The sequence below is a fragment of the Callithrix jacchus genome, chromosome 12 (genome assembly GCF_049354715.1).
Source record: "Callithrix jacchus isolate 240 chromosome 12, calJac240_pri, whole genome shotgun sequence".
Taxonomy (NCBI): Eukaryota; Metazoa; Chordata; class Mammalia; order Primates; family Cebidae; genus Callithrix; species Callithrix jacchus.
This window is the reverse complement of record NC_133513.1, coordinates 47474008-47492208: the sequence shown is the minus strand read 5'-3', so window position 1 is coordinate 47492208 and position 18201 is coordinate 47474008. Positions and strand designations below refer to the sequence as shown.

Sequence of the window (18201 nt, the reverse complement as noted above, 5' to 3'; positions counted from 1 at the left end):
TCTCAGTCTGTCACTTATTTTCTGTGTGACCTTGGGCAAGTCACTTCACCTATCTGAGCTTCAGTTTACTTCTGTGTTTAGCTGGGAACCTATTATCCGTCTCATGGGGTTGCTGTGAGAATTCAGTTAGATGGTGCATGTGAAAAGTGCTTTGTGGATTGAGTTTTGCTCTGACAAAGCCCAGCAGAAAGCAGAAGGGGTAACACTTTGTTTCTTTTTCAGGTATTCATCCGATGGTTTAAAAACCCAACGAAATACATCAATAAATATGCAACTGCCTTCAAGAGAGACAAGCCCCTATTTTAATAGCTTGGAGCAAAAGGACCTGGTGGGCTATTCATCCACAAGGGCCAGTTCTGTGCCCATCATCCCTTCAGTGGGTCTAGAGGAAACCTGCATGCAAATGCCAGGGATTTCCGAAGTCAAAAGCATCAAATGGTGCAAAAACTCCTATTCAGCTGACGTTGTCAATGTGAGTATTCCAGTCAGCGATTGTCTTATAGCAGAACAACAAGAAGTGAAAATATTGCTAGAAACTGTCCAGGAGCAGATCCGAATTCTGACTGATGCCAGACGGTCAGAAGACTACGAACTGGCCAGCGTAGAAACCGAGGACAGTGCAAGCGAAAACACAGCCTTTCTCCCCCTGAGTCCCACGGCCAAATCAGAACGAGAGGCACAATTTGTCTTAAGAAATGAAATACAAAGAGACTCTGCATTGACCAAGTGACTTAAGATGTAGGAATCTGTGCATTCTATGCTTTGCTCAACAGGAAAGAGAGGAAATCAAATACAAATTATTTATATGCATTAATTTAAGAGCATCTACTTAGAAGAAACCAAATAGTCTATCGCCCTCATATCATAGTGTTTTTTAACAAAATATTTTTTTAAGGGAAAGAAATGTTTCAGGAGGGATAAAGCTTACAATTAAAGCTTTTGGGTAGAATTCTGAATCTAATTTCAGTTAGTCCCAACACTGTCCTCTTTGGCTCTTGGAAGATGTGGGCAATTCAGACCCTTGGCCCCACAGTGCCAGTGCCTCATTCAAAAGCACTGGCAGTTACCTGGTTTCAAAAAGAGGAGAGCTGTATCCGCAGGTGTATGCGCCAGTGAGCAGGTGGCCCTTGCCATTTGGCTTGCCAGTCCCAAGCCCTAAATTTCTATTCACCCAATAGCCTCATCACAGGTTATGTCATGTCGACAAATGCAGTGTTTTCTATTTGATTTTTGGAGAATGGCACAAAAGACTGCAATGCGAAGGAGGACAGGAGAGAGGAGAAACCGGGGGCAATCGTAACTCCTCTTGTGTGCCACCTTCCTCTGAGATTTGAATGCACACATCTCAGCTGGAGGTCTGAAATTATTACAGAAAAAGAGACAAAAAAAATCACTATGTCGTGTCACTAAAATCATGCTAATAGAAATGTTTTTCCTTGAGATTGTTTAGAGGCTCTGGAGGAGCGTTTCTCAGTTTGTGTGCCTGTGTGCATATGTGTGTGTGAGCGTGTGTGTGTGTGGACTTGCTCACGCGAGCACATATGCTGTATGCACATGTGTTCATTGTGTGTATGTGTGTGCATGTGTGCGCGTATTACGCTTGCTAAAATTTGTTCTGAAACATCAGGGAATCTAATATTCAGAGAAAGTATTTCCCTCTTAGATCTGTTCACTTTAAATTTTTCCATTAAGTTTAAAGTTCAGTTAGTTCTTAAATCAAGGTCACTTGCATGGTGGAGTCCTATAAAACTCTTGACACTGTCTAGACCATTTTCTGATGTGAATACTTTTGAGAGGAACAACTATTGGCTCATTAATGATATCAGTATCATCAGGTGAGTTAACTGAGGATGTGTGTTTACTTTGAATCATGCCTACTTAAATTACTAACGCAAGACAATTAACAAATTGACAGTTCCCCTTTGCTTTCTCATCATCCTCATTACTGTTTATTTTATAGCAAATCTACTACGTGTGGACCGAGGCTTCGGCTTCTGTGGTTAGTATGGGAAGAATAACTTGTTGAAATCAAAAAACCCAGACTATTCAGTTCACAAGAAGCCCCCAAAAGAACAGTAAATTGTGTTGTATGTTCATTTGGAATAAAGCAATATTTTTACCACTGCTAAGGTGAACTGAAACCTCTTCTGAAGATTTGTCTGTTTATTTACCCTCATTTTCATGGGACATATGAGGAAATTAGTGTTCATATACCCAGTCTTTTTCCAATTATTGGTGGTGTTGAGTTGTTATGTTTACACCGTTTTAAATAAAAAGGCACAGTATTTGAAAGCATAAAAGATTTCTTTTACTGCAGTTTGGGAAAACCTTGGTTAAAATCTCTTTGTGGAAGGCACATTCCGTGGAAAAGGAATGTAACTATTTCTGAGTCAAGCTGTAAAGAGATACAATTCATATTTCAGGTTAAGTTGTTTCTGTTGAAAATACATTGCAAATTGGTCTTTGGGAACATCTGTTATTAATAGACATACTGTCATCCAGAAAAAAGAAAGAGCACTATGGATTTATCAGAACTAGTTAATAAAAATTCAAGGTCTCAAATGTTGAAACACTTTGGTAAAAATGCACTTTACATTTAACAAAAGATTGTGTGATATTTATTATTTTTTCTGTTACAGTTCCATTGTTTTGAATGTAGAGGTAATATTGGTAGAATTTTAAAAGATTATCGTGAATTTATAATGTCTAGATCATCTAAGTTCTCATTTAAAAATACTGTATGTAAACATTTTAGAAAATGGTCTTAAAAACTAACAGGTCTAGAAAAACCCGATAAGTTGAGCATCCAATATGTCATTGTGTTGAAATTTATCACAATTATCAAACAGCTGGAAAGCCTCACAAGTTTGTTGAAGTCAACCTTGTTCTTATATATTTTTTTAACTAAAATGTTATACTTGCTTATCTGGAAGATTGGTTCTGAATTTACCATTAAGAAGGTATATACTGTATAACTCATTGCAGTTATACTAACATATTGTTTACACTGAAAACATTAAGATTGTCAGTGAAACTTAAGTCTTGGTCCAACCCCTTATTTTTTAAAAAAATATAAAAAACTATGTTCTGTGATTGTAACATCATCCATATGTATTCTTAAAAAGCAGTAAATCCACTGGCGGTCTGATATAAAGTTTAGATATACAATTACTCCCCTAATTAATAGTCAAGACAAAATCGTCCATAAATAATCTATATTAATGGTTACTTTTAAGTGGTCATTTGTCTCCTTTAGCAATATGATGCTTTCCTGTGAAAAGTATTGAAGGTCAAAATATACGTCATTGGGCACCAGTGGACAAGTGCTGATGGCATCAGTACTTTCAATGTGAATCTAACATGGAAAATACTTGGAGCCATCAGTGCTTGGCCCTTCAAGGTCATGTGCCTACAGGGAAGTACTTATTTCAGCAAAACACATTTGATTTTCCTTCATTGTCCTTGTCTTTATTATGTGAATATATATTTGGAAATTTGTAATTAAATATGCTACATATTCATTATTTACCAGAGGATGGATGGTACCCATTATTTTTTTACTTTGACTCATTTTGTGATATATCTTTTTGTTTTGTAAAGCATATGTCATTGTAGTTTGCCTGTGACTACTGTGGGATGCCATTCAAAATATGTGAGCAATCTTATAATATTGAGAAATAGTAGAAATGATTTTGGAAAATCAGCATCAAAATTTTCTTCCTAAATTTCCTATGTACATTAAGTGCTCTGTGTTTTACACTCTAGCTCAGTATCTGCCTTGCTATGGGTTAAAAACTAAATATTTGTAAATTTATCACACCTCCAATGATTTACATTATTTCTAAGTAGCAATAGCAAGGCTGTCTGGAGGAGGAAGAATGTTGTATATAGGACTTCACAAATTAACCTGTTTCGATCTTAGTAACAAATCAGACACACCAAAAAAGAGAACAGAAGAGCCAAGCAGACTTCAAGAGAATGCCTGTTGGCTTCTGGATTGAATGACAGCTGCAGTTTGAGTGGGGCCTTGGGTGCCTATGGCTAAGGCTATCAGTAACCAGATCTCTACCAGAACATCTCTGATGTGTGCCATAGTCATGCACACCTATCCTGCAGTATGGTGCTATAGGAAACACTGACTCCCTAAGTCTGTGTGTTGGGGCAGAGGGAATAGTGGTCCCTTTGATTCCAGCCCCATAAACTAGAAAATACAGCACTGAAACAAGTGCTGTGAGACATTTCTCAAATAAGCTTATAGTCAACCTAGGAACGCAGTAGGAGGGGTGGGATTTTTATTTGATCTTTTGGTATCTGGGAGACATTTTATATATAAAGAGTACTTTTTTATTCTTATTCGAATGTATAGATTCAGTGTTTTCAATGGATAGCATGTCTACACTGTGTTTGTACTCTTGTCTTCAGAAATTCTATCCTCATCTGGGCAAAACCAGCACAAGGTTTCAAGGCTGTTCTCAGTTTTAAATGCATCCCGATATGCCGTGGGAAATGAAGCTTCTAAATAAGCTTAATCTCTTCCTTGTTGATAATTTCTTTCCCTTTTAAAAAAATAGTGAGGGTAAAATAAGAAATTCACTCCTTAAGAGCCACACCATTCTCTTATAATCTGTTTCCTACTGTAACCACAAATACACGCACACACCCACAAATAAATGTACATTAAATTTGTGAATTGAATGCCTTAGTAGTTTCACTTTTGTTTAATCAACAAACATCAAAGTGATTGCCTCATGGAATGCCAATGAAATCAAAGCATTTAGAGACAAGCCAACTTGGCAACATTTTGTTATCCAGGCATTTTTCAGTTCCTTCTCTTTCTTAGGCAAGCAGAAATAACCTTGGGTTAGAAAATTCACAAGATCCTAGAGTAACATCTCTGCTAGATTGTCTTTTAGAAATGAAAATCAAAAATGAGCGTAAATGATTGTTGTCCTTGTAGTGTATAATGTTCTCAAATATATTTTTTATAAATTTAAGTGTAACTTCTCCCAGAGGTGCCTAAATAGGTGCCTTCGCTTCTGGTACCCACTAAACTCCAATAAGGACAGAGTGTGTGTGACGGGGGTAAAGGGGACACTGAATGCTAATGTTGCAGACTCCAGTGAAGATAATAGCAGGGGTAACCAGATGTAATACTGATGAAATAGAGATCAGGTTTCTAGTCCTTTCATAATTTTTTGTCAGGAATACCTGTATTGATTGCACGTGTACTGTTGACTATGAAAGAATTAATTGTGTGATAGCAAACAATCTCTTATTGTTGGAAATGAATTAGAAAATATTTTCTATCGGAAGTTGTCTTTGTGAAAACTTATACCTTAACTATACATAAGACTAGTTCCATGACCTCATCTGTCAAATAAGGTGGATGACTGTTTATCTTTGCTTTCCCTTCCAAATTGATGCCTTTTTATCCAGTCCGTCTAACCCAGACTTTATCTGGTCACCTGTCATTCTTTAACTTGAACCCAACTCTTTAAAAATACTCTGTAAAAGTCTATCTCACTAAGACTCAAAAATAGTTAAAATCTGTATATCTATCCATAGATAATATTTCCATTGATAATATCACATTTAATTTCCATGGAGGAAAAAAACAGGATTGTTTCTGTGGTGGTTGTTAATGTAAATTTACCTCGGGCAGGTAATTAAAAAAGGGATAGACAAGAAAATACCCAATTCTAAAGCTTGAAAATCAAATGGGAAAATTTGCCCCAGAATTTTTTTAAGAAATTATGATGAATTATCAAAGACAGAACAAGGGGCTCTCCAGAGAAGGCATGAGACCTTGAAGACGTCCGTCTCTTACAGGGCCAAGGACACACCCTCATTTGATATTCATAAATACAAGATACTTATTGATATTCTCAATTATTTGCATATCAAACAATATAAACTCTCCTACCAATAGTGAATAAATTATCTGGAAATACTTTCACATCATTGTTTAAAATAATCCTATCTTTGGGAGCAGGATACGCAAAAAGAATGCAGGGTTTATTTACATATTTAATTTTGATTGTAATTGCTGTTTTTGAAAAATTAATATTTGTATGCTCTATCAATAGCATCCTGACTAGCACTAATTATTCCATATATAATTTGTCTTGGTCAAGATCCCAAAGTCTGAATTCTTTAGCCATCAATAAAACAATATGAAATGTTAAAATACTTGACTCAAAGACAGTAGATTTAATTTTTTTTTAAATTATACGAAGTCAACATAGTAGCTTACCAAATTGATTTGGAACAAAATGCAGTTTTTACTTGTTTTTGATGTATTTAGAGATCTATGACCTCTTCATACAACCTTGTTAGACACCACACTGATCCTTCCTTTTCGAAACAAATTTCAATTTAAGAGCTCTACAAATCACATACACACAGCACACCTGCTGTGTTGAAACTCAATGACATAGATGACCTTGGATTCAGATATTTTTCATAGAAAGTCTATGCATGCAGCAATAAACTAGAATGGTTACTGTTTAAGGCTTGTTCTTCACAGCCTAGTTTTGATTCTTGTATTTATCAAAGTTTGGAGGATAGAACATTTATTGAAATTGATACAAATAGAACATGACAACTTACCTTAAACATTACTACACACTTGCCAGTGGCCACTGGGTATATTTTTAAAGATAGCTAGAGAGAAATGCTGTGGCTATCTCTTATTTTTTTAAGCATGCAATTGTACACATTAGATCAAAATGAGTTCCCTAGTTCTTAATCATTAACACACTTTATTAATCGTTTTGTCCATGTTTTAAATAAAGAATGCAAATCACACACAGAATACATGATAAATGGTAACCAGAATATTTCCAATTGTCATTTTAAAACCATTTCTCAGAAACAATATCTCATACATCTGATAACAAATTTGTTTAAAAGAGTGTATACGTAGCTCTATTTTCTTCCAAGAACCATTTTAAACTGGCATCTACTGCACTGAGAGGACATGAAGGCTAAGGAAAATATACTGGACGTATGGCCCTCGACAACTTTGTAGAGTTCACTTCTACTATGGCTGCATTTTTGTTTGTGGGGAGAGATATCATACAGCTTATTAAAAATTAAGACATGAATATAGTCATTGACTTGCATCTTGACTTGTCAAGTAAGCTTTTGTGTGTGGAAGGAATCCTTGGCCACCATTTCCCAATTTTATCTCCTCAGCAGCCTTTGCCAAAGCTGGACGCGCAGCTTAGGTTATATTCTTAATGCGTTCACCTCTTATCTTATTTCTTCTTTACTAAATAGGGAATTTCCAGCTAAAATAAGAAGCGAATGTGATTTTGTAGAGAGAGATAGCTTTGTTCATTTGAGTTGTGTTAGTAGAGGGATAAATTAGGAACATTTCAAATGTAGATGATAATAAGGTTCATGACTTTAGCCACTATCTTCTCACATACAGACATAACCCTAGGGCCCATTAATTTCCCTTATATTGTTAACAGACGTTTTAACCTTCTTAGAATTGCTTCTTACAACAATATTTTCCATGTTATAAGAGAAAGACAAAATTGTCCATTTATGTAAAAGAACAAAAGAAGAAATAAAAACACATTATCATTCTTTAAACAATGAATAAAAAATAAACCAATAACAATGTGTAAGTGCTTCAAGTTAAACTTATTAAAAATTAAATATAGTCTAAGGCTAAAAACGTTGTAAGGAAATATGAGGCAAAGGTTTTGCACAATAAAGTCTGTTTTTTAAAAATATCTTTTCTCTGTAACTACACTCTTCTTTCTATACTGATATTTTATTTTTTAAAGGATTGTTTATAGGGCATTAAGTATGCCTATTGAGTTCTAACATTTAAATATACTAAATATCCACTTTTTCATTCCTTCAAGTTTGACACAAAATTTATGAAAATCTGAATTTAAGTTGGAAAAAAATACATTTTTTTTTGTATTTGCATTTCTTTTCTGTAAAAAGAAATCGTTAACTTTTATTCTGTCTTTATTTTCTCACTAACAACTTTCACGGAAGGCTCCCATCTTTTAAGCTAAACATAGGAGGAGGTCCAAATCAAATATAAGGGCAGATGTAGATACATTTTGAAAACTAAAATGTGTAATGCTGACACACGGAATTGCAATTTTTCTTGGGTCCAAGTGACCTAAGTAACTGAAAGCCATGCAACAAAGGTTGAGCAATGGGGCACCCTTTTGGGGGAAAAAAAAAAAAAGGAAATAAAGAGCTTATCCAGCAGATTCCAGCTTAAAAAAAGAAAAAGAAATGAATAAATACTATTGTGAACCCTTTCTCCAGGGGAAAAAGAAGAGACAGGAACCTGATGCTATCAACATTTCCAAAATTGATAAAGTCAATCAATGATTTTCTTTTCATTTTTTAAAATCTTATTTAAAAATTGTCACTGAAAGTGTGAAAAAAGTCAACCATTAATTCACCATGCTAAAATCATAGTAACTTGTATCTTTGTGCTTTTTTTGTTTTCTAAATATGTGCATATTTTTACAAAATTACTTTCTTACTGTGTTGTATTATAATCTACATATACACACAGACACACACACACGTGTGTGTGTGTGCGTGTGTGTGTGATACTCTCCTAAGGCAATACATTGTCTTTATAAATAATTTAATTTAAAGATTACATAAATTCCAGTTTATTTTTATATTATGACTTGTGTAGACATTCTATAATTATTTGACACAAATTCATTCAATTTATTTACTACCACAAATAAACCCACAATTAATATCACAGCACACATTACATTTTTTGTGGGGTGAGGGAAGAAACTGCAGATTTATAAACAAGTTTCATAAGATCTGTAAAGACCTGAAATTGTAATTCTTGTGTATAGGTTAGTGTATGCATTTTCTTCTTTTTTATGAAGGGAAAAGATCTATAACTAAAAATTTCATAAAGTTTAGAAAAAGTAGGTGAAACTCAATGGTTAAGAGTTTTTCTTTAAGTAATCTCCTGGTCATACTTTGCAAGAAGTAGTATAGCTGGGTCAAAAAGTATAACCATTTTCAAAATTCATTTTAGATATTACTCAATTGTTTTCTGAGAATGACTAATATATATAGTTTTAACATTCATCGAGCCTTTTGTTTATTTTGTATCTGCTTAACAATATGACATATTGTGATTAAAATGTAATTGATTTGGAATAGTCAGAAATGCATCATTTTAATAAAGCTTAATTTTATTTTTAATTAAAAATATTAAATTTTGTGCTTTATGCATTTAACGAATGCATATAATTGTTTGTATGCATATATGTATGCATATAATGGCTTGTATATTTGCATTATATACATACATTATATGCATAAAGCACATTCATATTTATAATTCACATTATAATGGCTTGTACAGCCATTATATGCATACATTATATGCATAAAGCACATTCATATTTGAAAGTGTTCTTTAAATATTGATCCCATAATATATTATTAAACTGATTTTAAATGTTTACTATCTTTGACTTATGTCGGTATTTAATAATATATGTACACACATATACATTAATCTTTTCTGGGTATAAACATATTTTCATGTATAGACTGACAAAGATATTCAGCTCTCCCACAGTATTAATTTTGTTTTTAAGCATCTTCCTTGATGGATTTTGATCATGAATATTATAATATTTTGCTAAGGTAGACAGACAGCCATACTTTTTAAAAATCCCTAGAGAAACCACTTCATAGCTGACTAAATTTATAATACCCAATTCATACTCTAAGTAGAAGAAAAAGGAGAAAGAGGAGGGGAGAAGAGGAGAGGAAGAATTTTTTTTTTGGAAGAAGATTTTTAAAATGCTGCCAACTTTGGAATATGAAAGAAGTGACATTATTACACAGGAAAGCCATTTGAAAGAACTGAGAATATGCATGGCACTAGATATTTTACATACATCAACTTAGTCATCAAAATAACTCTATAAAGTGCATTCACATTATTCCCATTAAACATAAGAAAACTAAAGTACAGAAGCATTAAGAAATATGCCTAAACTTACACCGATAAAAAAATGCAAGAGACTGCATTTCAACCCAGAATCCCTGAGCCTTCCTTTACATATTCTCATCTTAATTTTTCTTTTTCCTTTTAAATTTCTGATAGTGATTGTTCAAATATTCAAGACAGGTTAGAATCTTCAGAACTAAGTGAGGATGATTCTGACACTGTTCAACAATCCTATAGATTGACTAGAATGAGGGCAGACCACAGAAATAATGGATGCATCCAATTATGTAAGTTATTGGAAATTCGGACATACAAAATAGAGCACTCAGAAATTTAGCAACATTGCTATTTCTTGTCCCAAATGTGACAGGCAGCAGTGCCAGAGAGAAAGCCAGAAGGACCATATCCATAGCAGTGACTATACCCATTGCTTCCATCATGGGAAGAATGAACATAAAATGGTAGTCCTCAGGGCACCTGCTTCAGCTCCCTAAGAACCAATACCCCAGTTCCATGGGTGGCTGCACTTCCCTGCTCATTCACTTCAAGGTGCCAAGTTACTGAAATACTACTATAAATTTACACTAGTCATCCCTCAAGCCTACAATCAGAAAAAAACAAATTTGTGTTCAATAATGTGGTCAGTAGAAGAAATGAAGAAGAATCATTTGACTTCTTCCAAAACCACCATTTTTAGACACAAGCCCTGGAGAAACCTCTGCACAGACAAGGCAGAGAGATCATAAAATATCTCAGTGGGAACATGTGAAGCCATTCGTAGCATTAGCAAGGCCGAACTTACCACTTTCAATATAAAGAGGTCATGACTCCTTTTAAAATTAGATTTGTTCTAGTATTGCACCTTAGAAATTATCCCGTCTCTCACTAAAATATAAGAAAGTATGTACTCAGAAATGAGACAAAAGGCTAAGGTCAATGGCGGACAATGAAAAGGAAAACATATAAGGAATAATTTTTTAAAAAGAAGAAACAAAGCAGAAATGAAACCTGGCAGAATTAGTAAAAAGAAAGATTGTCAATGCGATACCATGCCCCAGTGGAATGGAAGTTAAGAAACAGGAAGTTGACTGATGTTCTACTCTTCTTCCCTATTGTTCTACAATATTTGTCTCAAAATTTAAAAATAATAAAAAATAGATTTGAAATGTTAAAACAACAAAAACAATTCAACTCTACTTAATAACAAATGTCAAAGGGAAAACAAAAGTTTCACTTAAAGGAAGTTTGGAAAATAAAAAGGAAGACAAAAAATGTTTAAAACCAGTCAAAGTTATACTCACTGGCATTCTCAGAGTCTTAAACAATCGGGCAGAAACTCGGATATGGGAATACAGAGCTGAATTATTTTGGGCACTAAGACACCGTGGTTCTAAAAGAATGGAGTAAGGAAAGCAAGAATGAGGAAACCTCAGAATTCAACTTTTAGGCAAGAAAGTGCTGGGAAGGCAGACTTTGGTACTTCTAGAAGACACCATCAATAGTGCTATCAAAAAGGACAACTCTCCCCTCAGCAGCTGAATACCCTCTAGCCTCACCTACCCTGAATGTGCTCAGAACACTTACATTAGCCTATGGTTGGGCAACATCGTGCAACACAAATACTATTTTATAATAAAGTGTTGAATATCTCATGTAGTTTATTAACTACTGTATGGAAGGCGAAAAACAAAATGGCCATATGGGTACTGAAAGTATGATTTTTGCTAAGTACATACTGCTTTTATAAAGCCATGAAATTCTGAATCAAACCATTGTATATTGGGGAGTGTATATCAATATGTTAAGTATTATATGATTAATAATATATGTTTTATATATATTACATATACATAATTATAACAATATAATATAGAATTAATATATATACACACTTAAATATACACATACATACATAGGAATGAACAAATTATACTCTTTCTCTCCAGATTTTGACTTAGACCCAAAGTTGAGAAAAATACAGTCGATCTTTGTGCCTCCACTTCCTAGAGAGAGCTTTAAGCCGCCTCAGAGAGACAAGCTGTTTCTGCCAGCATTAGCACTCCCACACTATGAAAGTGTCAGCTTTGAAAGGAGAGATAATTCCTGAGAGAACTGTCAAAACTCTATGTTGTGGTTTTTGTTTTTTTTTTTTTTTTTTTTGAGACAGAGTCTCGTGTCACCTAGGTTGGAGTGTGTAGTGGTGTGATCTGAGCTTACTGCAACTTTGGCCTCCCGGGTTCCAGCAATTCTCCTGCCTCAGCCTCCTGAATAGCTGAAACTACAGGTGCAGGCCACCATGCCCATCTAATTCTTGTATTGCTAGTAGAGATGGGGTTTCACCATGTAGGCCTGGCTGGTCTCGATCTCTTGACCTCAAGTGATCTGCCCATCTCAGCTTCCCAAATTGCTAGGATTGCAGGCATGAGCCACCATACCCAGCCCAGTGTTGTCCCGTTTTTCAGATGAGGAAAAGTGCTTTTTTCTACCATCACACCAAGTGCTATGGCATTCAGAGGAGCTTTGGTGGGTCCTGTGATAGCTGTTCTCTTGAAGAGATCCTGAGGAAAAATAAAGACCAAACGTTATGGCTGAACTTGCGTGAAACTGAAACTTGATAGATTGAAGAGACCAAGACATAAGGAATGGCGACCTCTGTATTTGTCTCGGGTAAGGATGTACAACCCCCTACCTCCATGAATACACAAGGCAAGAAAGACTACCTGGAGGTAGTCTGCTACCTGCTGCAGGGTGTCAGCTATGTAAGATGAGAGACACTCATAGCTTTCTCCAGGTAGAGGTTCCTCAGCAACTCCAGAAAAGCGTTCCACAAGAAAAAGTTCAAGTATTTGTTCAACTGCCATATTAAAAGGATAGAATCTATACCTACCCATTTTATTCTTTTCCTTTTATTTTGGAGACTGAGTTTAGTTCTGTCACAAGGCTGGAGTGAAGTGGCACAATCTTGGCTCACTACAACCTCCCCATCCCGGGTTCAAGCAATTCTCCTGTCTCAGCCTCTGAGTCGCTGGGACTACAGGCGCACACCACCACACCCAGCTAATTTTTGTATTTTTAGTAGAGATGGGGTTTCACCATATTAATCAGGCTGGCCTTGAACTCCTGACCTCAGGTGATTCACCAGCCTCGGCTTCCCAAAGTGCTAGGATGACAGGTGTGAGCCATTGCGCCTGGCTTCCATTTTATTCTTAATTCCTCACCACATGGGTCTAACTGTGGGGGGCAGATACCACTGCCAGCAAGTGTGAACAAAGAGGAGTGAGGACGAGGGAAGTCAATCAATCTCCCCCTTTAGACTTTCAGATCATTTCCCATAAACACCGGAATCACAGCCTCTTTTTGTCTTCCTAAGAACATTTGGTATTTCACTATATTAATGTTTGACAGAATCTTCATTTAGAAAATTGCTATTGTTCAATATTATTTATAAATACATATGCACACAATCTAAATAAAATACTTGCAAATGGATTACAGTAATGTAACAAAGAAATCACTGTGACAGCATAAGATTTATTTTAATTATTTGAAGACATCTTGATATTAGTGCATTTAGTAATATGATTTATCTCCGCAGATAGCAAAAATCAGATATGATTCAATTTCTATTTCTGAAAAAAACTATTTAGTTAATTGAGGGGGCGAAGGTGTCTACTTTAACAACACAAAGTCAATGGTCAACGTTAGTCATAGCAGTTAAACATTGCATTTATTTCCATTAGAATAAAGAACAAAGCTACTTTTCTACTGTTGTTAATATTAACTAAGTTAACATAGATGAGCAAGATCTAGCAGTAAGAAACTGAAAAAAAAAAAAAAGATCAATATGGGAAAGTTTGAGTCACTATGCTCCAAATGAAAATTCAGAAGTCAGCAGAATGATACTGTAAGTGATTTCAGTTTTACATCTATAAACAAAAGAGGATAAATGACTAGAAAGTATAGGCCAATAGGATCCCATTTCCAATATTAACATAAACATAAATCTTTTAAAATAAAAGATGTATGAAACTACCAAAAAAAGAACATTAGTGAAGATTTAAATAAATGACAATATAATTTTCTCTTAATGGAAAATCTTCATATAGTAAACTTGCCAAGAGTCTTCAATTTCAATCATAAAACAAACTTGAAGAAAAGATACACTGAGAGTATTTTGCCAAATACATAGATAAAAATACTCAAAATCATTTTGAAAAAAATGAAAAATTAAACTATATGGAGAGAATGAGACAGTTTAGTATATAATCAAATATATTTTAATGCTACAATTACACTTACTGTGGTGTTGCAAGTATAAAGCAACAGCCCAGAAACACACTGCTGAATTTAAAAAACAAAAAAGGAAAAGAAATTAAGGGCATTCTAAATCAAATTAAGTTCACTTTCTTCAAAAATGTTATTAGAGTATTGGTGATCTTGAAAAGGAAATATAGGTCCTTACCTCATACCATATATTATCGTAAAATATCAATGGACTAAAGAGTGAAATAAAATTATACAAGAACAAAAGAAAGTACAAAAGACCTAAATGAAATATAGGATGCTGGAGGAGCTACCAGCTGCAGGAGTGTCAGCTATGTTAGATGAGATACACTAACATTCTCCAGGTAGAGTTTCCACAACTACCCCAGAAAAGTGCAAGATATTGGGCAAGAAATTTCTAGGAATGGAACTAATAAGAAAACCAAAATGAATTAGATTTATAGAAATGCAATTTAAAATTAATATCTGTAAAAATAGAATATGATGAAATTAGAATAATATTTACAACATAACAAAAGTGTATTATCCTTAAGAGCTCTTAAAAATAAGAAAACAAACACTAAAATTTCAATTAATTTATTATTTTAACAAATAATTACATACCTAGTATTGCTGAGTACTATTCTAGAAGCTGAGAATAGAGCAATGAACAGAATGGTAAGATTTGATGCCTCAGTGAAGACTACATATTAAAGGAAATATGGGTGCATGGCAGGAACAGAAAAATTTTCTCATACACACACAGAGGACAGAGGGTCATGGGGCCAATCATCAAGTATCAGAGACCACATGACATGAGAGAACAAATGGCAGTGTGTATATATGGGTTTTATCTCTTATTTGAAATATTTTATAACAAAAGTTATATACAAAAAGTTACATAATGATTTATGTATAAAGATATTTACTACAGCTTATTTATAATAGAAAAAAAATCAAATGTTTAAATAAATCATATTTTAAGTAATGATAAAAAACATATTAACTTCTATAAAGTTGAAATAGTCTTAGATATTGTCCCCGGTATTACACCAAATTAAGGATGTAGAATACAACTGAATTACAATTTTATAACATAAGTATTACATATCATATTCCTTCTCATCGGTTCTTTAGATGTAGCTACATACATGGGCAAAGCAAACCCAATAAAAGCAAATGACAGGTACTTAAAAATGTAGCTACAGATAAATGCCTAATTAAATTATGAACAACCATAGAATGTAATAGCATTAAATTATTAAATCTTATGCATTAGAAAATTATCTGAAAATAAGCTGTTGGAAGAAAACATTAAAATATAAGCAATGATTATTTCTATATGTTAAGATGTTGAGAATTTTATACTGTTTTCAATATGTTGTATTTTTATAATAGTCATATTTTACTTTTATATTCAGAATATATGTTATATATAATTTTTAACAGTCCAATTTAGGGAACCCATTTCAATATTCCTTGACAAATAATCACTTTGTTTCCTATCTTTACAAACCTAATAAGCACATTGGTTTACGGTGTTTTTTAATTTTTGTTTTCTAAGGGATGTGCCTTTTAGTCTTTGGCATGCCTCTTTAGTTTGATTGATGGAGGCCTCTTTTCTGCTCCTCTGCCTTGGAACTGTTTATTGTGGAGAAGGTGACAAGAGGCAGGACAATGCTACTGCATTCTCCCCACAAGGGCTTCTATTTTCCAGAGATTAGATATATTGTCTCAACAGCACTAAGTTGCTGTAACAATTTCCCTCTCATTTTGCTTACACCCAGGGGCAAATGGCAATTTTCTTCTCAGTCATTTTCCAACTCTGAAAGCTGATGCATCTTTTGTCTATTACTTAAGACCTTGCAGATAGTTCCCAGACTCAAAACATTCATGAAAACGTTTGGCCTCTGGTGGTCACTTGAGGGGTTTCAAAAAAGCCTTAAAATCATATGAGGTACTGATGTGGTTCATAAGATTCTTTTTGCCCTTAACAAAATGGCATTAATTATTACTACTCCCTGAAGCGAAACTGAAATGTACAGTTACCCTATGGAGAGGACAGAGAGTCAGGGGGCCAGATGTCAAGTATCAGAGCCCATGTGACAAGAGAGAAATAAGACTGTGCTACTGACCAACAATGGAACCATGGTGTTTCCAGTGTGGTGAGGAAGGGCTCCAGTCTGCCTGTGAGCTTACGGCCTCTCTCTTAAAACCCATGATGGCCAACTGTTTCTTGTGCAGAGTGATTGGGTAGACAGAACGGGTGAAATAATTCTTCACACATATGTCCTCATATGTAACATGTCCATGTGTTTTCTCCCACCCTCCTTTCCATAAGTATCAATATTTATTGAGCGCTTGCTGTGTGTGGGATCAAGGTCTAGGAGCTGCAGATACCGTAGCAAAGAAAATAGACAAGGTCCTTCCATTCATGGGGCTAGAATTCTGTAGAATTCTGTGGGGAAGGCGGACAATGGATAAGAAAACAAATAACTTCAGGTCGTGATTTAAAAAAACCCTAGACTAAGAGCAAGTATCTGTGTAGGAATAGAGGTTGGGGGAGACGTTTTAGACCTCTAAGGAGATTCCGTACATGTCAAAACATGACTGAATGATTGAAGGAGTCACCCAGTCAGAGACTTGGGCAAGAACAACACAGGCAGAAGGAACACCAAGTGTGAGTCACTGAGGTAGGAGGAAGGTTGCCAGGTTGGAGTGGGAGCCAGAGGCTGGCGTGCCCTGTTAATTAGGGTGAGTTGAGGGAGACAGCAATGTATGGCTGGCTGGCACAAGCCAGGTCATACAGGGCCTTAGACATAGCATGGAACTTTGATTGTAAGTGCAATGAGATGTTACTGGAGAGTTTTAAAGAAAGAGGGGGGTCTATTCAGATTTTCTTCTGAAAGGTGATTCTAACTTCCATGCAGAAAACGGCTTCAGGTAAGTAAGAGTGAAGGAAGAGAAACTGAGGGAGTAACAGAGGTGAGAAATGATGCTTCAGTGGACTGGGTTGGACACAAGCAATTATACACAGTTAAAGAAACATTCGCTTCTTTAGCATTTTGCATTTGCAATGGAATTTCTCATGCTTTATCTCAAATTATTTTTAAGGTCCCTTCCAAATCTAAAAATCTGGTGGTTAATCCCTTAGGACCTTAGGGAAACTTTTTCCTTCTCCACAATCATTGTAATGTATTCGATAGCATCCTTGCACCGTCCATATCTATCCCAGTATATATTCAGTTTAAAATGCTGTTTTCCAGTTTTGAATTTCAGAGAATTTCTCAAAGCCTATTGCGTATTTTTGCTGTTTCAGATGGTACACATAAATTTTTAGATTAAAATTTGATCCTTATAGTTCAACTTGTGCTTTCAGTTCTATAGTCTGTGGAGCTAAACTACACAGGTGACTTCTCAGTTAGGAAGTGATGACGATACATGTACAATAGCTGATATGTTGTGATATGGTTAAAAAGGTAATATTGAGGAGCAGAATTTAAGAATTCCTCCCTTATTGTTTCAAACAATTCATGCTTTGAAAAAATTATATGATGATCTTTGAAATTGTGACCAACTTTTATTCATTCAACAACTTGGTAATATATTGGTTAATAAAATAGAAATGGCCCCAACCTGCACTGCTTACAGTGTTTCTAAGATCACAACATGAATGAAAAAAAAACAAGTGTGGGTGTGTTTGTGAGTGTCTGTGTGTGGGTGACACATAAGCATCATGAATAACGCGGTTAGGCCACAGTGACATAAAGTGATATGGCATCTGCTTTTTAAGAGACTTAAGAAGGATCTCTCTCAGGAAGACATAATCAAGACCACCCATGCTTCATCCATGTGAAGAGGATGGGAGACAGCGTTCTAGGTAGCAGAAACTTCACACTAAGAATTTTGTAGTTAGGAAAGGACCTTAGCAGTTCAGAGATGGGGAAGAAGGCCAGTGA

The 18201-nt window shown here is 35.0% G+C and overlaps 1 protein-coding gene across 5 annotated transcripts in view; it reads left to right on the top strand.

Annotated features, from left to right (window-relative positions):
• The window catches only part of NRG3 (neuregulin 3), a 1123251-nt gene extending 1105368 nt beyond the window's left edge, over window positions 1-17883 (top strand). For all 5 annotated transcript variants that reach the window (XM_078345440.1, XM_009009628.5, XM_035266157.3 and 2 more), the window contains one exon: window positions 223-17883. In XM_078345440.1, the coding sequence (XP_078201566.1) occupies window positions 223-730 (508 nt within the window). In that variant the 3' untranslated portion in view covers window positions 731-17883. The remainder of the gene's footprint in view (window positions 1-222) is intronic.
• Window positions 17884-18201: the final 318 nt, after the last annotated feature.